Source organism: Osmerus mordax, chromosome 22 (genome assembly GCF_038355195.1).
Source record: "Osmerus mordax isolate fOsmMor3 chromosome 22, fOsmMor3.pri, whole genome shotgun sequence".
Taxonomy (NCBI): domain Eukaryota; kingdom Metazoa; phylum Chordata; class Actinopteri; order Osmeriformes; family Osmeridae; genus Osmerus; species Osmerus mordax.
The window spans coordinates 11,130,557-11,152,659 of NC_090071.1; the positions used below are offsets into that span (position 1 = coordinate 11,130,557).

The 22,103-nt window shown below is 51.1% G+C and overlaps 1 protein-coding gene and 2 pseudogenes across 1 annotated transcript; all 3 read right to left on the reverse strand.

Annotated features, from left to right (window-relative positions):
* Window positions 1-9: 9 nt before the first annotated feature.
* On the reverse strand, window positions 10-21,211 carry spag17 (sperm associated antigen 17). Its single transcript, XM_067261014.1, is given in 46 exon segments — window positions 10-13; window positions 99-192; window positions 398-560; window positions 645-705; window positions 791-969; window positions 1,112-1,266; window positions 1,482-1,574; window positions 1,700-1,793; window positions 2,339-2,426; window positions 2,514-2,561; window positions 2,696-2,792; window positions 2,899-2,941; window positions 3,043-3,156; window positions 3,556-3,738; window positions 3,917-4,050; window positions 4,152-4,282; window positions 4,394-4,530; window positions 4,634-4,855; window positions 4,976-5,278; window positions 5,487-5,689; window positions 5,819-5,951; window positions 6,206-6,378; window positions 6,464-6,575; window positions 6,793-6,914; window positions 7,040-7,174; window positions 7,284-7,391; window positions 7,471-7,585; window positions 7,705-7,950; window positions 8,219-8,275; window positions 8,384-8,528; window positions 8,626-8,777; window positions 8,842-8,934; window positions 9,071-9,321; window positions 10,195-10,345; window positions 10,439-10,552; window positions 10,821-10,958; window positions 11,045-11,166; window positions 11,273-11,327; window positions 11,415-11,573; window positions 11,762-11,928; window positions 12,010-12,183; window positions 12,337-12,520; window positions 13,499-13,630; window positions 13,745-13,804; window positions 14,019-14,159; window positions 21,107-21,211. Coding segments are annotated over 46 exon segments (6,090 nt in total).
* Window positions 16,928-17,131, reverse strand: LOC136966707 (U2 spliceosomal RNA; annotated as a pseudogene).
* LOC136966708 (U2 spliceosomal RNA) lies at window positions 17,672-17,761 on the reverse strand (annotated as a pseudogene).
* Window positions 21,212-22,103: the final 892 nt, after the last annotated feature.

The window sequence follows — 22,103 nt, forward strand, 5'->3', positions numbered from 1 at the left end:
TTCACTGGCTCACCTGACAGGTACAGGAAGAGACCGGCTTCAGAAACACAGATACCTGGTTTGCGTGCGCGTGTGCGCGTGTGTGTGTGTTAACTGACCGTGCGGCGGTGGTGGGCGGGGCCGTTCGGAGAGGCAGGACCACTCCTCGTCTGATGGGGGGAGTGGAGGAGAGCAGATGGACCCTGGACCCCCCTGTGTGGAGTGAAATGGTACGGTCCGAAACCTGCCTGTCATACAGGCTCCCAGGCAGGATGGGTGAAGAGGGGGGTTAAGGAAGAGAACCATCATTGCTAACAGCAGAGAGGAGAGAGAGAGAAAGAGGTGGGCAGGTCTCCTTTAGACTGTAGCAGAGGAGAACAGCATATTAGATGGGGGAGAAAGAGAGGGAGGTGGAGACGGTGTGTCAGGATATTGGCAGAAACGGCCAGATGCAGCGTCTCTGTCTCGGTGTGAATGAGGAGGCTCTGGGAGAGCTGGACCTCTCCTTCCCGTCTCTCCTCCTGCCCTGCCGCCATGGCAAACAGCTGCACCAGGAGATCCACCTTCATACCTGCGGCCACCTACACACACACACACACAGGGTTAGGGAAGGCTGTCTGTGGCCTGTGCTGGGAGTGTGTTTGACACGGTAGAGAAGAACTCACAGGTCCAGGGCTATAAGTCACTCTAAGGCCAGTGGAGGGAGGAGGCTGTTTCACAGTAAACCTGGAAACACACACACACACAACCACAATCATCAATGACTCTGTAGAAACGACAACCTTGTGTGGTAACCATGTGTCAGTCTCACCTGCAGGTGTCCACGCCCACGTTCCTCATCACCACGGTAACGGCGTAGGTGGACCCCTCCCTCAGAGAGCCGAAAGACACCTCTGAGGGGAGGAGCTCGAACCCTCGCTGGGCGGCCTGCTGGCCAATCACAGACACAGTCCTCACTTTCCTCCTCACTGGCTCCTCAACAGACAGGAACTGGAGAAACACAGGTTGGGAGGGGGGGGCGGTTGTGTGGGCGCGCATGTGTGTCTGCTGCATATGTATGGGTGAGTTTGTGTGTGTGTGCGTGCGTGCATGTGTATGCGTGTGTGTCTGTGTGCGTGTGTGTGTGCAGTACCTGGTGGTTGGGCTGGCTGTGTGGTTTGGAGCTGAGGATGGAGGCTGGGAGTCTGACCGGCCTCGTCCTGGGCTGACCTGCTACGTCCACCTGGAGGCCAGACCTTCTACGACTCTCTGACCTCCGCTCTGACCAGCCAGCACCACCTCCGTCCCCTACACACGCACGCACACACGCACGCACGCACACACACACAGGGTATAGCTCAGTGGTTAGAGCACAAATCAAGAGGTTGCACGTTAGAATTCCCCCTGTACTGTAGGTTGCATAGGATAAAAAGTGTCTGCTATCTGAATACATAACAGTGCTATACGTGGAGGCGTGTTCACTGCTGTACAGTTAGGGGTGCGTTCTAGTGGGCGGGGCCGACCTGGCGTCTGAGGCGTGGGATTGGTGGGTCTCTCGACCGATGTCGAGTCACTTCCTGCTGCATGAGAAGGCGTCGGATTCAAAGGCCGCTGGGCTGCAGAGAACAACACAAACTATTAACACACACACACACAGAGCTGGGAGCATGTCGAAAGGGTTAGAACATGTTTGGAGTTCTAGAGGTCTTCATGTTGAGGTGAAGTATAGAGGAGGCGTTACCATTCTCCTGGGGGGCATCCCTGAGGAGGCTGTCTGATTGGACGGTCTGGGGGAAGGGGGGCAGGTCCCTGGACAGGGCTGCCATGTCTGGAGTCTGGAGGAGAGAGGAGGGGGTGGGAGTGGAGGTGGTGGAGTCAGGGCTGGGTAACAGCTAACAGGGTTAGATGTGTGTTGGGTATGTCTGTGTGTGTAGAGTAGGGGTGTAAGTAGAGTAGGTTTGGGTGTATAGTAGGTATGTGTAGTAGGTGTGTGTGTGTGTAGTAGGTATGTGTAAGGTAAGTGTGTGTGTAGTAGGTGTGTGTAGGGTAGGTGTGTGTAGGGTAAGTGTGTGTGTGTGTGTGTGTAGTAGGTATGTGTAAGGTAAGTGTGTGTGTAGTAGGTATGTGTAAGGTAAGTGTGTGTGTAGTAGGTATGTGTAAGATAAGTGTGTGTGTAGTAGGTGAGTGTAGGGTAGGCGTGTGTGTAGTAGGTGTGTGTAGTAGGTGTGTGTAGGGTAGGTGTGTGTGTAGTAGGTGTGTGTAGGGTAGGCGTGTGTGTAGTAGGTGTGTGTAGTAGGTGTGTGTAGGGTAGGTGTGTGTGTAGTAGGTGTGTGTAGTAGGTGTGTGTAGTAGGTGTGTGTAGGGTAGGTGTGTGTCTGACCTCCAGGGAGGAGTCAGGGTGGAAGTAGGGAGGGATGATCTTGTTCCTCAGAGCTTCTCTCTGCAGCTTGTCCTCAGCCAGTTCCTGTCTGGGACACACATCACTGGCATCACACATGCAGACAGACAGACATGCAGCCACTGGGACAGGTAGGCAGGCAGGCAGGCAGGTGTACCTGTACTGCTGTATCCTGCTGGGCCACAGAGAACTGTGTTTACACTCACTGTATAGAGACAGAGGAGAGGGGAGGGGAGGGGAGAAAGGGTGAGGTCAGATGGGGACAAGGATGTTGAACTGAATCCTACACCTTCTAGTTGATGGAAAGAGAGGTGTGTGTGTGTGATGCTGTGGTCAGACCTGTCAGTGTCTGTGTGTGAGGTGTTGGAGACAACAGCAGCTGCATCCCTCTGCTGGTCAGAAGACATGGCCTGACAGTACAGGGCAGCTGTGTCCACTACACACACACACACACATACACACAAATAATCATGTATTTATCAACAGGGTCCAAAAGGCTTCTTGTTTTTGAGGAGAGCTGAGAGGAGCAGCTGGAGTCATACCTGCCCTCTTGTTCATGCTGGGCTCCTCCGAATCTGGAAGAGACTGGAGACAGACAACAACTACCTCAGTGGACCTATTCAGACCCCTGTGTGCGCGTGTGCGTGTGTGTGTGTGCACGTGTGTGTGTCTGCGTGTGTGCTGACCAGGAGCAGCTTGAGCAGGTGGCTGGAGCGAATCTTCTCCTCCTCAGAGCGAGGGTCCTTCAGCAGCATCTCCTCAGACAGCAGCTCCTTCTGGATCACCTGCTGCATGTAGTCCTGCAACACGGCCCCAGTTTACACTACCTCAACCACACGGCCCCAGTTTATACTACCTCAACCACACGGTCCCAGCTTACACCACCTCAACCACACGGTCCCAGCTTACACCACCTCAACCACACGGTCCCAGCTTACACCACCTCAACCACACGGTTCCATCTTACACCACCTCAACCACACGGCCCCAGTTTACACCACCTCAACCACACGGCCCCAGTTTATACTACCTCAACCACACGGTCCCAGCTTACACCACCTCAACCACACGGTTCCATCTTACACCACCTCAACCACACGGCCCCAGTTTACACCACCTCAACCACACGGCCCCAGTTTACACCACCTCAACCACACGGTCAGCCAACCCCCCCCCCCCCCCCCCCACCCCCCTCCTACCCGTAGGCGTGTTTCCAGAGTGCAGCGGAGGCGGAGGCTGACAGGCCGGTAGCGGAGCAGCTGTCGGACCTCCAGGGCGTCGGGGCAGCTGAGCGGTGGGGGGTGGACCCGGGAACACAGGGTCCCTCCCAGACTCAGCCCCCGACCCAGAGACGTCCCAAACACAGGACCTGGAGTCTTCCTCTGCAGAGAGAGAGAGGGGGGGGGGGTGTTGTGTGACAGCTGGTCCTGATGTCACAATCTGATAACATCATTTACTTCTAAATATGCCTATATGTGTGTGTGTATATATATGTGTGTGTGTATATATGTGTGTGTGTGATTGTGTGAGAGGGGCAGGTGGTGGTGTGTTGTGTAGTACCTCTGTGCTGGGGAAGTTGTCCCAGCTCCGTGACTTGAGGTTGGGAGGCAGAATGTCCTGGTTCTGTTTGTGCATCAGCCAGCTGGACCACACACTCTGGTGGCAGGGTTTCAGCATGGTTATAGCCACCACTCCTACATGCACACACACACATGCACACCCACACGTTATAGTCCTGCACACAAAGGTGTGTGTGTGTGTGTGTGTGTGTGCGTGCGCGCGTGTGTGTGTGTACCCTCCAGGTCTGCTAGAGGCTCCTCCAGCAGGGCGATGCTGGGGTCAGAGTAGGCCTGGTCCAGGACATCCTCCACAGCCTGGAAATGCAACAGCTCAGTCCCAGAGCCATCCTCATGGACCATGAACAACCTGACATACACACACACACACACAAAGCACCATTCCACAATGAGCAAACACAAATACTTGGCTGTGAATAAGTCCACGAGCTCAGAGTCCTACACTGTGGAGGAGCATCACCTAGGAAGGTGTTGTTTACGTCCGATCACACGATCAGTCAACTCTCTCTCTTCCTCTTGGCTCTCCTCCTCCTCTTCCTCCACTGAGGTCTCCACTGGACTGGAGATCACCACTGGGCACTGACCGTCGACCATCACCTGCACACACACACACAACACGACCACACCAAACCAGCATGATGAAGACTCCATGTGTGAGACCAGGTTCCTGCTAGTCTGTCCTGCTCCCTGGCTGTCGTACCTGGAACAGGTTCCCCTCTGGGTCCACCACCTCACACAGGATGTCAGCGGTGTGGCTCATCAGGTAGCTTCCTGGTTGGTCGCAGGGGCTCCGCCGCTGGGAGGTCAGGGCAGGGTCACGAGCGGGGTCAGAGGTCAGAGTGGGGCGGGGGGCCGAGTCAGACGTGTACACACAGGATCCATCCTCCTTAATGACCAGCAGACCCTCGTTAGAGGGAAACACCTGGAACACACAAGCCTAGAACATCTGGAACGGCCGCGATACGGAACCACACCTGGAACATCTGGAACGGCCGTGCTACAGAGCCGTGCCCAGAACATTCTAGAACCCACACGCTCCTACCTGGTAAGCTCCGGTGTGCGTGGCGGTGACGACGGTCCCGTCTGCCAGGAAGATGTTGCTGGAGCGTTCCTCGGGGAACACAACCACTGACGCAAAGCCCTCCTTCTCCACCATCAACACCTTGTCTCGCTCCCGCGCGCTCTCCGCCCGCTCGCACTCCCTCTGGGGCCGGGGTGCGTGTGGGGGCGCCAGCGCCCTCTGCTGGTAGAGGGTGCTGATCCTGGTTCCGTCGGCGTGTTCCACGGTCACAGAGCCGTCTGGCTCCACCACGGTCAGAACCTGGTCCTCCCTGGTCACCACCATCTGGTACACACCGAAACACACACACACACACACACATCAAGAAAAACACACAAGCATGGAAGACCAAATTTGAAGATCACCTTGTCAGCTATCCCAGCACACAGGTGTATCCAGGCCCAGGGTGGGGTCTCCCAGGGTGGGGTCTCCCAGGGTGGGGTCTCCCAGGGTGGGGTCTCCCAGGGTGGGGTCTCCCAGGGTGGGGTCTCACCGTCTGGGTGATGGGGTCGGTGGCACGGTAGGCCAGCGTGGGGGGGGCGTAGATTACAGTGTGACCCCGCGTGGCCACTCTGAGGCCGGAGGGCGTGGTCGTTACCCAGCAGCCACTGTGGCTGTGGGCGGAGCTACGCATGTCCACTCTGGACTCCAGCTCCCCCTGCTCTGATCCCACAGTCTGTTTAGAGCTCAGCTTCCCTACACACACACACACACACCCCCCCACATAGACAACCACACACACGCCAACACAGATACACACACATATGAGATAGGGCTGTATCAAGACAGCATGGTTTCTTCCACTGACTGCTTAGCTCCGCCCACCTTTCTTGTCTTTGGTGTTCTTGGGGGCGGGGTCCTTGGCTGGCTCCTCCTCCCTGGAGAGCATCTCCGGGGCGAGGGGGAACACTGGGCCGGAGTCTGAGCTGCTGCTGACTGAGCCATCTGCGAACAACACCTGGGGGGGAGGGGGGGGGGGGGGCAGAGTGGACTATGAGTGTGTGTGGAAGTGTGTGTGTGTGTTTCCTAGTCTGCTGACACATCCAGTAACCTGTGTTTGTGGATGAAGCCACTCAGGAAGCCTGTTAAGCTCCAGATACACTAGACATCCTCTGGTTTGAATCTGAGCAGCAGGTTGTGATAAAGCAGGTGTGCAGCAGTACCAGTAGAGTGAGGGTGAGTGAGTGAGTGTGTGTGTGTGCACAGCAGTACCTGGGTGGAGCCATCCCTCATGTACTTGACCACAGCTCCCTGAGGAGTGATGACTCGGGACAGCTCGCTGGTGAGGGAGGGGTCAGGCTGGAGGGCTACTCCGCCCCCGGCCCCGCCCCCACGGAGGGGGAAGCTCTGCCTCAGCAACACACCCTGCTCTGAGGGGGCCACACCTGCACACACACACATTATTTAACACACATTATTACACAGACAGTTGTAGCCACGCGTGGGATCTTGTGTGTGAGCGTGTCTGACCATCTGTGCCCTCTCTGAGGATCTGCAGCAGTAGACCACTGGGGGTGGACAGAGTCAGGCCCTGGAAGGGGGGGCAGGCTGCAGGGTGGGGGGGGCTCTCACTGTCTGCTGGCTGGGAGAGAGACAGGAGGGGAGGGGGGAGAAATGGAGAGGGAGAAAAACAGTGCCATAGGCAAGAGAGGTGACACGGAAACACAAAGAAAAGATGCATGTAAAAGATTCAAGAGAAACTCGTTATGTCATGCACCGTGTACAGTACATGATGGTGTTTCCATACGTTAACTGAGAGCTCCTGTGTGATTCGTGGGTTGTGTGTGTGTGTGTGTCACCTGACTAGCCTGGTCCTCAGGTCTGACCCCGCCCTCTTCGGTGTGGGAGGAGGAGGAGGGGGGGAGGGGGGAGGAGGCCGGGGGAGGGTGTCCCTCCAAGCTCGGCCCGACACTCAGATCACCTAGAGGTCAACGCAAGCACACGCAAACCCAATCTCTCACAGGATTAAATGTACACACCACCCACCCCCCCATACACGTACATTATACATGAACATCAACCCAGCCCAGAACCATCACCACACACATGTCAAGGTTGAAGCTGTGTGTTCTCCTGTGTCTCCATAGTGACTGTAGGACAAGTGGACGCCACTGGCCAGCACAGCCGAGAACAAGCCTGTTTTCACACTCTGATTGGTTGGCCTGTTCCGCGGGGAGGAGTCTAGGGGGGGAAGAGTTCAGTTCAGAGGTCATAGTGGGCCGTGTTCGAGGCAGAGCGGATGGATGGAAAGAAGGGAGGGAGGAAGGAAGGATGAGGGACGTCCACCTACCTCCTGGCTCTCTGGCACCAGGCTCCTCCTGGCCTCTGTAGGGCTGACAGATGTGTGTGTAGAAACAATGCTGGTCTTTCATCACACGCACCTTGAGGAGAGAAGACCCTGGAAGAGAGCACCGGTACTGTGACTAACAGTACAGCAGGGCACGTGTGCGTGTGTGAGTGTGAGTGTGTGCACCTACCCTGGATATATTTGATGCTCTCCACCTGGATGCTTCCTCCATCTGAGGGGAACAGGGACTGCACCTGGCCAGACACCTGGATCAGGTTCCCCTGCATGCTGTAGCCGGTGAAGCCCTACAAGCACACACACGCGCACACACACAGAATCAGAACACACACACGTGTGCATGTGTGTGTGTGTTCTGATTCTGATTCTGTGTGTGTGTGCGTGTGTGTGTGTGTGTGCAGCCAACACTCACAGCGAAGGCATCTTCGGCCTGTAGTTCCCCTGCCTGGTCAGCAGGGGGCGGCGCTGCAGGCGTGTCGGGGGTCTTGCTCACGTCTTCGCGGCTCTTCTTGGCGACCGGAGGGGTCTTCTTCTTGTCCTTGGAGGAGTCGGCCCGCTCCGCTCCCTTCGCCTGCCCCTTCCCCTTCTCCTCCTTCTTGGACCTGGACATCTGCTCCTCCTCCTTCAGCCTCTCCTGCTCCAGCTTCCAGGCCTGCACGCCCCCCCCCCCCCCCCACACACACACACACACACACACACACACACACACACACGCACAAACATCAGACTACAATTCTTTTTAGATCTCATATGAAGTTACAGATGTTTCGGATCAAATCAAATAAATCCAAGCCAGCCCTTAAGAGATACCCCAGAGAGAGATTTAGAAAACAGAAACAGAAAGGAGGAGAGACAGAAATGGAGAGAAAGAGCCAAAGATGGAGGCATGGAGACACACAGACAGGAGGAGACAGACTAACTTTGAGGGAGCCTTCTCTGATGTACTGCTCACTAACAGCTTCCGCTACAACAGGGGACTTGGTTGGAGAGACTGCAACACACCAAAAAGGCTGTTACGTACGGTAATATATCAAGACATATATACATATTTATATACATACTTATTTGTTGTATTGTATTGTTGCGGTCTGTCTCTTCTTACTTGAGTGTGATCGGAGATCTGCAGACCCTGTGGTGGAGTGCTCTCGCTCCACCTCCGCCGCCAACCACTTGACCTCCTCCTCTTTTGTCCAATCAGAGATCGAGTCCGCCACATGCTCCAAGTACTTCCTGCCACAACAGGAAGTGATGTCTGACTGTCACTATCAGTTAGAAGTAGTGTAGAGAGACGTAGAGGCAGGTCTGTGCTCCTCAGTGACATCATTACCTGAACCCAACATCAGTGTGGAGGGCCACGTCCCACAATTCCTTGCACTGCCGCTGGGGGCTCATGGGATTATGGCAGATGATGTACACAGTGTCGTCACGGCTGCGGAATGTGTCCATGCAGCGGTACGTCTCCGAGGCAACCTGGAGGACCTGGAGAGAGAACAGCCAATCACACGCCTGGACACACACACACACACACACACCACACACTCACCTGAGGGAGGACGTGGGCAGGGTGGTGTTCGGTGTAGTTCCAGTCCCTTAGAGATCTGAGTCTGCTCTTCTGGATGTCTGCTGCACTCAGCTGCTCAGGGTCACACTTCTCACCTGCGGGACAGGAGCAGCACATCACACACCTCACACACACACGTATGACACACACACACACACACAGGTCACAGACACGCATGTCACACACACACACACACGTCACAGACACACACGCATGTCACACGCAAACACACAGGTCACAGACGCACACCCGGAACTCCGCACACAAACCACACACCCTGTGTGTCGGTCCTGAGCCTGTGGAGGCGCTTGGCGAAGGCCTCGGGCTCGTCCCAGGGAATGAGGACGGGCTCTGGGGGTCGGGTGCAGGCCAGGAACCCCTCCTGGTCCAGCTGGGTCAGAGGCATGCCCTCCAGGACACCCCGACGGAGCCCACGCTCCACCTCAGCCCACCTCAGGGAGCCTGGAGGACACAGCCGGGCTCAGACACAGCACAACACATAGAGCAGCCGGACACCGTGATGGCATGGCTTCATCTCTGTCTGAGACGTCAAGGCTCCTTCCTGTAGAGGGCTGCTGAATCTGAGAGTGACTGACTGGGCTAGGGGTTGGGCTGGCACTGGGGAGAGACTAGGGGTTGGGCTGGCACTGGGGAGAGACTAGGGGTTGGACTGGCACTGGGGAGAGACTAGGGGTTGGACTGGCAGCGGGGAGAGACTAGGGGTTGGGCTGGCACTGGGGAGAGACTAGGGGTTGGGCTGGCACTGGGGAGAGACTAGGGGTTGGACTGGCAGCGGGGAGAGACTAGGGGTTGGGCTGGCACTGGGGAGAGACTAGGGGTTGGACTGGCAGCGGGGAGAGACTAGGGGTTGGGCTGGCACTGGGGAGAGACTAGGGGTTGGACTGGCAGCAGGGAGAGACTAGGGGTTGGGCTGGCACTGGGGAGAGACTAGGGGTTGGGCTGGCACTGGGGAGAGACTAGGGGTTGGGCTGGCACTGGGGAGAGACTAGGGGTTGGGCTGGCACTGGGGAGAGACTAGGGGTTGGGCTGGCACTGGGGAGAGACTAGGGGTTGGGCTGGCACTGGGGAGAGACTAGGGGTTGGGCTGGCACTGGGGAGAGACTAGGGGTTGGGCTGGCACTGGGGAGAGACTAGGGGTTGGGCTGGCACTGGGGAGAGACTAGGGGTTGGGCTGGCACTGGGGAGAGACTAGGGGTTGGACTGGCAGCGGGGAGAGACTAGGGGTTGGACTGGCACTGGGGAGAGACACGTCTAGGAGGCGAGAGATGGTGACAGACTCATGCCAGCGTCCATACAGCAGTGGAGAGGTCTCACCATCGGTACAGTGGTGGATTAACTGATGGGTCCTGGCTTGGTGGCTGGAGGAGGAAGAGGAGGAGGAGGCAGGAAGGTTGAGCAGTGATGTCACTGGGGACCGCCTCATCACGTCTGCCTCTATCTGCATTGCCTCGAATCCTTTACACACCTGACAACACCAACGCAACTCTGGCATGAGCACAGGCTACCGTGGCTTACAAATGCGTACATGTCGATGTGTGTATGTGTGTGCTGTACTGACAGGCAGCAGTTGCAGTCTGAGGGCCCTGTAGTCATGGCTGTTGAACATCAGGGGGCGCTGAGAGTCCATGCTCTGCTGAATGCTCGGCTGCACTCCTAACTCCTCCTGCAGCCTCTACAGTACCAGGAGCAAGATCATCAGCATCTTTAGAAATCAACAATCAACAACACACACAAAATAAACAAGAAAATGTTTTGTTTTTACCGAAATCCCTCATGGGGGGAGTGGGTGAAGTGGGGTGCATCTTACTATTTTGCTCTTCTATTTTCTAGTATCCTAAACTTGGTTATTCCAAACTCTAAACCTGCCCAAACCAAGTGATCCGACTTTCTTCCAAACACGACACAGAGTGAATCTGGGCCCTGCGGAGCCTGACTGCTACCGTGTGGTCGTCGCTGGGCCGGGCCAGGGCCAGGACGGTAGCCAGCATGTGGGAGGCCAGTCTGGGGTCCAGGCCCTCGGCCCTCTGCTCCGTATCAGACCCACTGAGGGGCGGAGACGTCTCCTCGCTCACCACCACCTGCACACACGGGACAGAGGTCACACAGGAGGGTCACACAGACGGGGGTCGTCCAGGGGTCGTCCAGGGGTCGTGTGATCTCTCACCTGCTCCAGCATGCAGTGCAGGATGAGGGGCACCGAGCTTGCCTCAGGGGGGATCTGCTCCAGCAGGTCGCTATAGAAACGCATGTCCACCTCTGTCGTCAGCAGGGGGGAGGGCTCTGACTCTGCTGGGGGGAGTGGGGGGAGGGGTCAGAGGGGGTGTGAGTGTGCATGGGTGTGTAAGTGTGCATGGGTGCGTGAGTGTGCATGAGTGTGTTTTTGGGGGTGTACCTGGAACTGACTTCTTCTTAGACCCAGGGGTCTGAGGTGTGGGGGTCTGGGCAGCCTGCACACAAATATAAAACATGACATACCAGTGTGTGTGTGTGTGGTGTGTGTGTGTGTGTGTGCAATTCAAGGTGTGTGTGTGTACCTCCACAGGGCTCTCCTGGCGGGGTAACGGGGCTCTGACGATGGAGGGCACCTGCAGCAGCCTCATGCTGCTGAGGTAGTGCTGGTGCTGCCTCCTCCAGTCCAGACTGTCATAGATCACACACACCAGCCCCTCAAACACACACTGGCCCAAAGCCAGCTGGACACACCACACACACACACACACACAGAGCGACAGAGAGTCAGAATGAGTGATAAGAGACACTGATACAGAAAGAGAGCGAGAGAGCGAGAGAGAGAACAACAGAGGATAGACAGAGAGGATAGAGAGGTGATCGATGATAGAGAGAAAGGTTAGAGGAAGTGTAGAGGTGGAGGGGTACCCACCCGAGCCTCAGCGCTGTCCCTGTCCAGAGACGGCAGCGTCTGATTGGCCGTGTAGCTCAGCCTGGCCACGTCCCACAACTTAGAGAGGGCGGGGCCAGAGTCCAGCACCGCCTCCAGCTGAGCCCAGAACAGCTCCAGATCCCTCTGCCTCCTCCGTAGTCCAACCTCTACACACACACACACACACGTGCACACAGTCAGTCAGTCATACAGCCTCCTCCGGTCAGGCGGACCCAGGCGAGTCTTACCCTCATCCAGGAGTGGGTACCCGGACCCTGGATCAGGGGTGTGGGTCTTCCCCGAGGACAGCCTGATGACGTTGGCCACGTGCACGCCCATGGAGTCCAGCACGGCAGGGAGCTGAGCCTGGTGGAAGCCCACCACCAAGATGTAGTGCTGTGGCCCATCATCTGGCTCATCATCTACACTCACACACACCACCATGATCACACACGCACGCACGACCACAATTACACACACAGACACGTGTTATACGGCAGGCTAACAGTCTTGTGGTGTACAGCCAGACCAGTGTTGGGTCCCCCCCAGGATTGCCTTCTCCCCGTCCCCCCCACCTGTGTACTTGTTGGTCTCGTCCTCCTCCCCCCTGCGTTTGAGATTGGTCTCCTTGGTCGGGGCGGTGGGCTCGGGGGCCTTCTTCCCCTCGCCCCCCTTGGCAGGAGGCTTGACTGGCCCCTTGTCCTTGTCCTTGGTGGGTGGGGCGACGCCGGCCTTATTCTTAGCCTTGTCGTCTGTAGCCTGGGGGAGAGAGTCAGGAGAGGGGGTAAAGGAGAGACCGGGGAAGGCAGGGGGGCAAGAGGGAGAGAGACCAGCTCCACCACAAAAGTACATTCCTATTGTTGACGTCTACAGAAAGTAGTCTCACCCTCTCCATCTGACTGATTCCACGATCCTCTACATTTGACCCTCTACATTCGAGACCGGCTCAACCTGGCACTTCATACGCACATTATAACAACAACGCTAGCTTAGCTAAGGTTATTTCCAGCTCATATATATAGTGTTATAGACGGACTGAAAATGGAGTCAGGCCGTATATAAGCTACAAGCTACAAATACAACATGAAGAAAGTAAAGGAAATGCACGCATGCTTCCGCTCATCCCAGCATTAAGGTGACCCTGATTTTTTGTCACAAAATGTGTCTGTTACAAATTACAACTCTGTTACAAACAGACTGGTAAATGGTAAAGAGTGATCCCCCCCCCCCATGTTCAGGGATGACAGATTGATAAGCAGACAGACATGCTATTTATGACTGGATGTATCTTTTGACACTTTGCAGTAAAAGTGGCTCTCCTATTGACTTTGTCCCATCATTGGGGCTCTCACGGAAAACATAGTGAAGGCCACTGCTCTACATTTACTTGTATTCATTTGGCAGGGGTCTTGCAGAGTAAGGGCAGTACATAATCAAGGACAAGGACTGGGAGTCAGGTGGCTGAGCGGTTAGGGAATCGGGCTAGTAATCTGAAGGTTGCCAGTTTGATTCCCGGCTGTGCAAAATGACGTTGTGTCCTTGGGCAAGGCACTTCACCCTACTTGCCTCGGGGAGAATGTCCCTGTACTTACTGTAAGTCGCTCTGGATAAGAGCGTCTGCTAAATGACTAAATGTAAATGACTGACAGCTCTAACGGCGTAACAGTGATTAGTGCGAAGAAAAAGATGACGGGATTATTGATAACCCTCGGGATCTGATTCCTGGTTATCGATTACCTTCTGCTCGGCAGCTCTCCTCTGCAGGTCGCTGGTCTTCACTCCCAGCAGCTGGAACTTCAGCACCTTCCCCAGAAGGTCAGCCGGCAGCTCCTCCCCTGCGTCCAGCAAGGCCTTGGCAGCCTCCAGCACCTACACACACGTATCCACACACGCTTGTCAAACCATACTGCACGTCTTCCGGGAGACTGGCAACCATCTTGGGAGGTTCCCATCACCATCCATTGTAGCAGCAGGTAGACCTACCTCCCAGAACATGGGGGAATCCTTGGTCTTCTTGGCTTTTGGATTGCCCAGCTCGTGAATCTATTGGATGGGACTACGTCACTGAGTGTTCCAACGGTGGTCAGAACTGTCCCCAGCTCTGACACACACCTACCAGAAATGCTTTCATACAGCTCTTTTAGTGTTGGTAAAGTTTGACTGTTTCCACCCAAATACAGTGTTGTTGCTAGATAGTAAGTATTAATACACTGTAATGGATATTCTGTAGTCATTGCTAACCCAACCAGCTAGCTACCTTCTCTAGGGTGTTCTCTCTGGACACCAGGCTGAAGAGCCGGCGGGTGGGCTGCAGCATCGCCAGCTGGAGAGCTGAAATGAGCTCCTCATCCTCCAGACGCTCCCCCACCACTAGAGAAATACTGGCCCGCCACGATTCCTAACCACACAACACAAATTCTAACTAAGCAGTACAGTATTTATATAAACTCAATTATAATATCATTATGATTCGGGGGGTCATCAAGTTGATATTTGGGTGTTCCATTCTGGAAGCTGGAGTCAGGTGGCTGAGCGGTGAGGGAATCCGAAGGTTTGTCAGTTCGATTCCCGGCCGTGCCAACTGACGTTGTGTCCTTGGGCAAGGCACTTCACCCTACTTGCCTCGGGGGAATGTCCCTGTACTTACTGTAAGTCACTCTGGATAAGAGTGTCTGCTAAATGACTAAATGTAAAATGTAAGCTGACAAGCAAATAACGCAGCAACCGCAAGAACTTTGCTACCTGTTATCTCAAATTAAAGTTAATATAACAAGAGCTAGCTAATTAGACTCATTATCACAAGGCCTCTTTTTATTCTATGCTGTATATTGTATTTTTTCTGTTTTGCTTCTTCTACTCCCATTTTATTTTCGGTGTTCTTATTGCACAGCACCTTGTTCCGTGTACCTGGTGACCATTGGTTTTTCTATTTTGCAACCCGTGTTGACAAACGCAAAATAGGGCCGTAATCGTTTTGCCACTTTAGTAACTCAAAACACACATTTACGTTTAACGGCTTGTTTTGGGTTGTATCGTTGTTGTTGTTTTGGAATAATGAAATAACCATATAACACAAATGGTATAACGAGCCATTAATCGTTGGTTTGATTATTCCATATCCTTTATGCTGGTATCTGCAAGAAAAAATAAAAATAGGCTCATAATATCGTTTTGTCTATTTCGGATGTCAGATCCAGACTACTGTATGGGGAAATACTTATTGCTTGGTTTCCGTTGTTTTGTTTTATTTTGGAATAACCATATAACACAAATGGTATGAAGGACCATTTACTCGTTTGTTTGATCGTCCATATTATGCATGCTGGCACAGGTGAAAAAGAGAGAGGGGGAGAGACGTGTAATGATTGGAGGTGTTATTACTTTCGAACACCAGAGAACAGCTATTTATTTGTATGATATTGACAACATGTTCTTTAGTAGAAGACACACACACCAAGCTGGAAGTACATGTTAACCGAGTTTTCTAGTTACTTGGTTAATAAATAATGATCTTTGATGAATATAAGTTTTTTTAACAGCCTATAACGGATGAAAAAACAACCAACCAGGAACCTCTAATGGCCAAAACAAGTCCTTTTTGTAGAAAATATTTTTTAAACCTTTAGAAACGTTCTTACTACAGCCCCACCAAGAATTGTGTTAGCCCCACCATGAAACAAGCAAGACAGTTTATTCTATTGTGTATGTATTCACATTGAAATTCACACGTTGATTTGAGCCCCACGACTGTATAGATTACTTAAATAGTGTTGCAAATCACCTAAGACCATGTCAGAATGTCAAAATGCAAAAACACAAGAATGTATATTTTGGGACAGGCCAAATTCCGTTTGGGACGGTTAATTATGCCCTTTGGGACGGTACTGCAGGGACAATGAGGGAAAAGGTTGGTTGCAAGCCCTGCCCTTCCATACTCTACTGGTGTAGTTTGGTGTGTGTACAGTTATGTGCAAAAGGCTTTAGGCACAAATAGAATAAACAAATAAAGCTATAATGCTTTAAGAAATAATGGAAATGAAAAGGCTTAAACTCTTTTTGAAAAAATGTTGCACTTGCAGTATTGCCGCACAAATACAGAAGAAAAAAAGGTCAAATGAATGTACAAATGAAAAGACAATTATGTACAAAATCTTGGAGGCTTAAGACTTTTGCACAGTAAATACAGGGTGTAAGTAATTATGTTCTCCGGTGGAGTCTGTGGTCTGTAATTTGTGAAATAGTTGTTTGTATCGTCCCCTTCCAGTAAGGTAAGGGGGTGTCATTCAGAACTTTGCCTGCTTATGAAAGGCTGAAACGACAGCATCACTGCAGAGGTACACATTTATTTTATTGTATATTTAATTCTATTCTAATCCCACTTAGTACTGCTAGTTTATGTACCCTTAGTATAGATAGTCCACATAATAAAATTTTAGGTATATGTTTATTGTATGCACCTTCCTGCCAAAGCAAATTCCTTGTCTGTGCAAACTTTCATGGCGAATAAATCCCATTCTGATTCTGATCTCAGCTTGACTCCAGTCAGTGTCCATGTTTCATTAGCTGTGGTCAAACCAAGGCCGTAGCCATGGAGTCAACATTGGGGGGGGGAAATCTGCTGGGGAGTCTGAGGGTCCCCCCCTGAAAACTTTTTACGTTTAGTTATGAATATGATTACATTTTTTATGACAATTTCGGACAGCGTGCGTGGTTGGGGGGGGGGGGGGGGGGGGGGCATTTTGACCAGATTTGAATATTGGGCAGGATGTATCCCCACCAATATATATTATGATTACGGCCCTGGGTTAAACTGAAAGCAGAAACCTTAGTATTTCTGCCAGGTTGACTTGAGGAGCCAGCTCAGTCCGTGTTTTCTTGGCTGTGGTGGAGAGAGCTTGCAGTACCAACACACCAGTCGCCAAATGGAGACGAGAGGACCACAGAGCCTTCCTGACAGTGGTTGGACTTCCGTATTCAGGGAAAACCCATTTCAGAAGAGGCATTTCTCTCTATGGCTCTAGGTTTGTAGTGTGAGCAAATCAGAGATAGTTTGGCATGACTGCCTTACGTGAAATACGTAGTACTAAGCGTGATCTACACACTAACATTCCTTAACCCGCCGCGGCGTGTCACACCTTATTTTAGACTGTTTATTTTCCCCAGGAGGGGAAGTGCACCGTTCTTGGAGGTACTGCAATACCAAGTCGATGCGTGGAGTGGACGGAGCAAGCCCCTATTCCATCTCCCTGTTCCAAAAATCAATTTAATATATAGTCCCCGGGTAGGGGACGTATCAGATATTAAACTGATAAGAACAGATTTTTTTTTTTTTTTTTTTTTTTTTTCTTCTAAAAAAAAAGAAAAAGAAGTATTTATCAACTCTTAAAACCATTTCAGAATAAAAGACAATCAACAAAGACAGTCAAAACATACAGGATCCCCACAAGGGGGTACAGGACAAAAGCCCCACAAGGGGGCGCACATTTCAATTACCCCCTAGGGGGTTTACAAGCGGGAGTCCAAGTTTGGCGGGGGTTGAGGCTTTCGCCCCAAAGTCCCCGTCGCGCTCTCCTCCCAGTCGTCCTCGCCAGTGGAGTCGAGCGACTGGCCCTCTGCCCTCTATCGCGACGGCCCCTGGGAAGGCACCATCCCTTCGCCACTTCTCCCAGGCTGCCCTTCGGCGAGGATTTTCCTATCCTCTTGCGAGGATTCCAAATCCTGGTAGTCCGGCCCTCCGTCCGTCCAACCGTTGGTTCCCTCCGGCGGCCTGGCCCGCCTCTGGGTTACCAGCAACGTTGGGAGCCGAAGCACCCAACGCTCTGAAAAGGGGACAAGTCCCCGTCTGGCGTCGGGGCCGAAACCCCCAGGCAGACGACCGCTCCGACCCACCCCCGTCACCGGATCCCTATCAGGCGATCCGGTATCGACGGGGGCGGGTCAATATCTGCTTGATAAGAACAGATACTACACTTGATCTTAGCCAAAAGGCCGAGAAGCGATACCGGTTGCCCTTCGAGGGACCCGAGTCATTTCCAGGAACGTCATATTAATATACGGCGTCACGATTGTACTAATGAGCTACATAATCCGTATAAAACTAAACTGAGTTTAAAAAAAATAACACATCATTAACAAAGGAAAATGGCTTTAATCAACGTGTAGTCTTTGAAAACTAACGTGAAAACGTGGTGTAGCTGTCACGTGATACACGGCCCTCCAATTGGAAACGAAAGAGTAAACTATCGAAAACAATCGCAGTTAAGCTACTCTTCCGAGAAACAGACAGCCAGTCAATAACATGTACATTATGTACTGGTGAAATATTTCGTATTTTCGTGGTAGCCTATTTGAAGACTTATGGTAGCTCACGGAACAAACAACCGCCATGCGAACAGCGGACTCTGGCTACGACAACCCTGCCATCTGCTGGGCATCATGTAGAACAGCAGCAGCCAAAGCATCGGGCTTCCCAACAGAAGACTGGTCCGTTACGCTGTTAACCATAACCAACATGGGTGGATATGCATTTTGGCCATCAACTTTGGTTACCTACAAGTTGCCTTGAATTTGACACACACGGTCAGGGGGATAACTAGTGAACCATCATGCAGAGGCGTGTTTTGAAGCTGCGCATCATGATCAGCCATTTAAACTGCTAACAAGGTCGATGGTAATAAGCAAACGCGTGGTATTGAGTTAATAGCGGGCGAGGTACAGTTGCGCACTATATATTAACATTTGAGAGAGTTGGCTTTAAAGACGACGGTTCATTTCTATTCGACCGTAATTTGCGAAAACATGTAGACCCTATGCTAGCTTGCAGTTCGACGTCAGCTGGCTGGGTCGGCAACTCGCATCTCAAGACGTGGTTCTAGGGCCTATTTGAAAGGCCCCGTGACCAAACAGCCAGGTAGCAAGAAAATAAATAAACGTAGGCCTTCCTAACTCTACATGCCAACTAACTACTACCTCTCACTGTGTCTTCTTTAAGCCAATGCGGGATACATTTGCCGTGACAAATTGCGCACCGAGTCGTTAGGTAATAGGGTGGAGGCCTGCTACCAGGCCTGGAACACACACAGGCCACGACGTTAACAGGCCAAGTGTCCTACAACTTCAGCGAAACTCACAGAAACGAATGTCCTGACTATAGCTGACATGACTGTAAACATTAACACACGTTAACCACATACATTGTCACGCATTTGTTAACAAAAACAACAAGCGCTCTTTCCGAATGACTTGGATCAATGCGCTGTAGTGAGAGCTTTTCCCTTTCACCCTGTCAATGCACTTCCACTACAACTCCTAAAAATAACTCCCAAATGTGCCATTTGCAGATTCCACAGAAGGCAGTGTATTCTAGCGAAGAGGACAGATACAATGAAAGTAGCCTATGTATTTTATTTTACAAGTCAGACAATTCACAGCACATCGGTCTGACTTCAAACTACATTTTTGACGTGATTTGCCACAAGGCAAGCTAAATAACCAAAACTTCGAGGCTAATCAATTTGGCAGACATGGAAAAAATGTGTAGCCTATCTATACGACTTGCAACAGGAGTTGGCTTAGCCTACCATTAAACATACTCAGTTTGAGGGGTTGCATGCGGACAAAATGACAACGTCGTTCGGGGCAATGATCCCACAGCTCAAACAAAACATCGTACAAGGCGTCAAATGTACAAAATGCATTTGATCCACATATCAGTATAGTTGTAGGCTATATAGTCCTATTCGGTCCGTTCGTGAGGGAAGTTTTCAGACGAAGCCGACAAAATATCCACCCAAAGACATGTTCCACTTGCAAAAGGACAAATCCAATACAATGTGTTGACCTGCGCATACCTGAGAAATGTTAATGAGGTGCAAAACTTGAGCGTACTGGGGGGTTGGGAGGTGAGAAGGTTTGTGGATCTCTTGTATTGCTGTGCTGTGCAGGTCCCATGTTAGCCTGTATTTCATTCCTTGTATTTTCCTTGCCTCGTCAGATGTCATTGGATTGAACTTTAGACACATTTTTTTCACATTTGTAACATGTGTGTAATATAGTTATTAAATTATTCCCCAATAAAGCGAAACTACAAAAAAACAATTCGTTAGACTACACTTAAATGTAGATTTGAGTTCCAAAAAGCGTTATTTTGCGTCTGTCAATAAGGGCTGAAATTTCTGGACAACGATTTGTTAATCTGTTGTTAGATTGTTATTTTGCATACTGGCACACACGAAAAAGCAGAGGCCGAGAGCGTCTGCTGGTCCCTCGACCCCCTCCTCAGAGCAGCGCAACGGAAGACACTTTATACAAACCTCGTAATTGACACGGGGAGTTTGGTCGCATTCTTCCGTGCTTTCGCTAGGCTGATGCGTATGAAGTTGATTGGCGTTGGTGCGCATTCTTCCGTGCTTTTGCGATTTGCTTGATTGGAGTAGAGGAGGAGTCTTGGTGCGCTATCTTCCTCCCGAACTTTAGTTAGTTAATCTAACTCCCTTACTTGTTTCATGGTGGGGCTAACACAATTCTTGGTGGGGCTGTAGTAACAACGTTTCTAAAGGTTTAAAAAATATTTTCTACAAAAAGGACTTGTTTTGGCCATTAGAGGTTCCTGGCTGGTTGTTTTTTCATCCGTTATAGGCTGTTAACAAAACTTATATTCATCAAAGATCATTATTTATTAACCAAGTAACTAGAAAACTCGGTTAACATGTACTTCCAGCTTGGTGTGTGTGTCTTCTACTAAAGAACATGTTGTCAATATCATACAAATAAATAGCTGTTCTCTGGTGTTCGAAAGTAATAACACCTCCAATCATTACGCGTCTCTCCCCCTCTCTCTTTTTCACCTGTGCCAGCATGCATAATATGGACGATCAAACAAACGAGTAAATGGTCCTTCATACCATTTGTGTTATATGGTTATTCCAAAATAAAACAAAACAACGGAAACCAAGCAGTAAGTATTTCCCCATACAGTAGTCTGGATCTGACATCCGAAATAGACCAAACGATATTATGAGCCTATTTTTCTTTTTTCTTGCAGATACCAGCATAAAGGATATGGAATAATCAAACCAACGATTAATGGCTCGTTATACCATTTGTGTTATATGGTTATTTCATTATTCCAAAACAACAACAACAACGATACAACCCAAAACAAGCCGTTAAACGTAAATGTGTGTTTGAGTTACAAAGTGGCAAAACGATTACGGCCCTATTTTTTCGTTTGTCAACACGGGTTGCAAAATAGAAAAACCAATGGCCTCCAGGTACACGGACCCACCTTGAAACCCCGGTTTTGAAAGTCGCTTTATAAAATAAAATGTTTTTAGAGCTACTTACCTCGTCAAACTGTGCAGAAGTGAGGCCAGCGTCCCACGCCTTGTTTCCAACAGTCGTTGCAGCAGGGGTGGACACTGTGCCGCTTTTGACTCTCTTAGGTGCCATTTTCAAGACCACCTAGCTATTTACCTGTTTGCAAATGACATAACCTTATCTATAAAAAACAATCGTCTCAAACCTCCAAGTTGCTTGTAAATTTAAAAGTTTACTAGCTAGCGGGATAGCACTAGTAGCAGTGATAGTTTGTGTACTGTCTCCAGACGCTCCGGTTGCCGTTAGCAACCTCTCCTGTGAGCTTAGGCGATTTTACCGCGGGTGCATTTGCACCCCCTACTGTTGGGATGAAAACATTTACTTCTTCAAAATAATGTAAAAAACCTTACAAGTCTTTAAGATCAAAGATTAAAGATTAAGATCTACTATACATTTTGATCATGTTTTTTGTAAGCAATCACTACCCTTTGCACCCCCAGTTTTAAATCCTAGCCTTGCCTATGCCTGTGAGGGTGTGCCAGGCGACAGATGGATCCAGAACCTGAGAAAAGGCACCAAAACATGTGTCTCTTGGTTACACAAAATAAAATACACAGAGTACGGGAGTGGGACATTTCTTCAATTAATTTTATCTATGTCATACAATCATATAAGAGTGACCAAGGGAAAAAAGCTTTGCATAGAGTGTAGCTCTGACAAAGACACAACCTCAAACACCCCACACCTGCCGGTCAGCTAGCCAGTCAATGGCCAGTGACAGTCAGGAAGTCTGCTGGAAAATCTTGACAACCAGTCAGAAAATCAACAAGTCAGTCAATGACCAGTGACAGCCAGAAAGTCACTAACGACAGTCAAGCAATGAGCCAACACGTCAGTCAACCAGGCAGCCAGTAGCTAGGCTGTTGCTGGCAGGGCGAGGGCAGTGAAACATTCTGAGCAGTGGATTAAACATTCTGATACAAAACGTGTGAGAATGACTGAAACACGGATGCAGCTTTCAGAT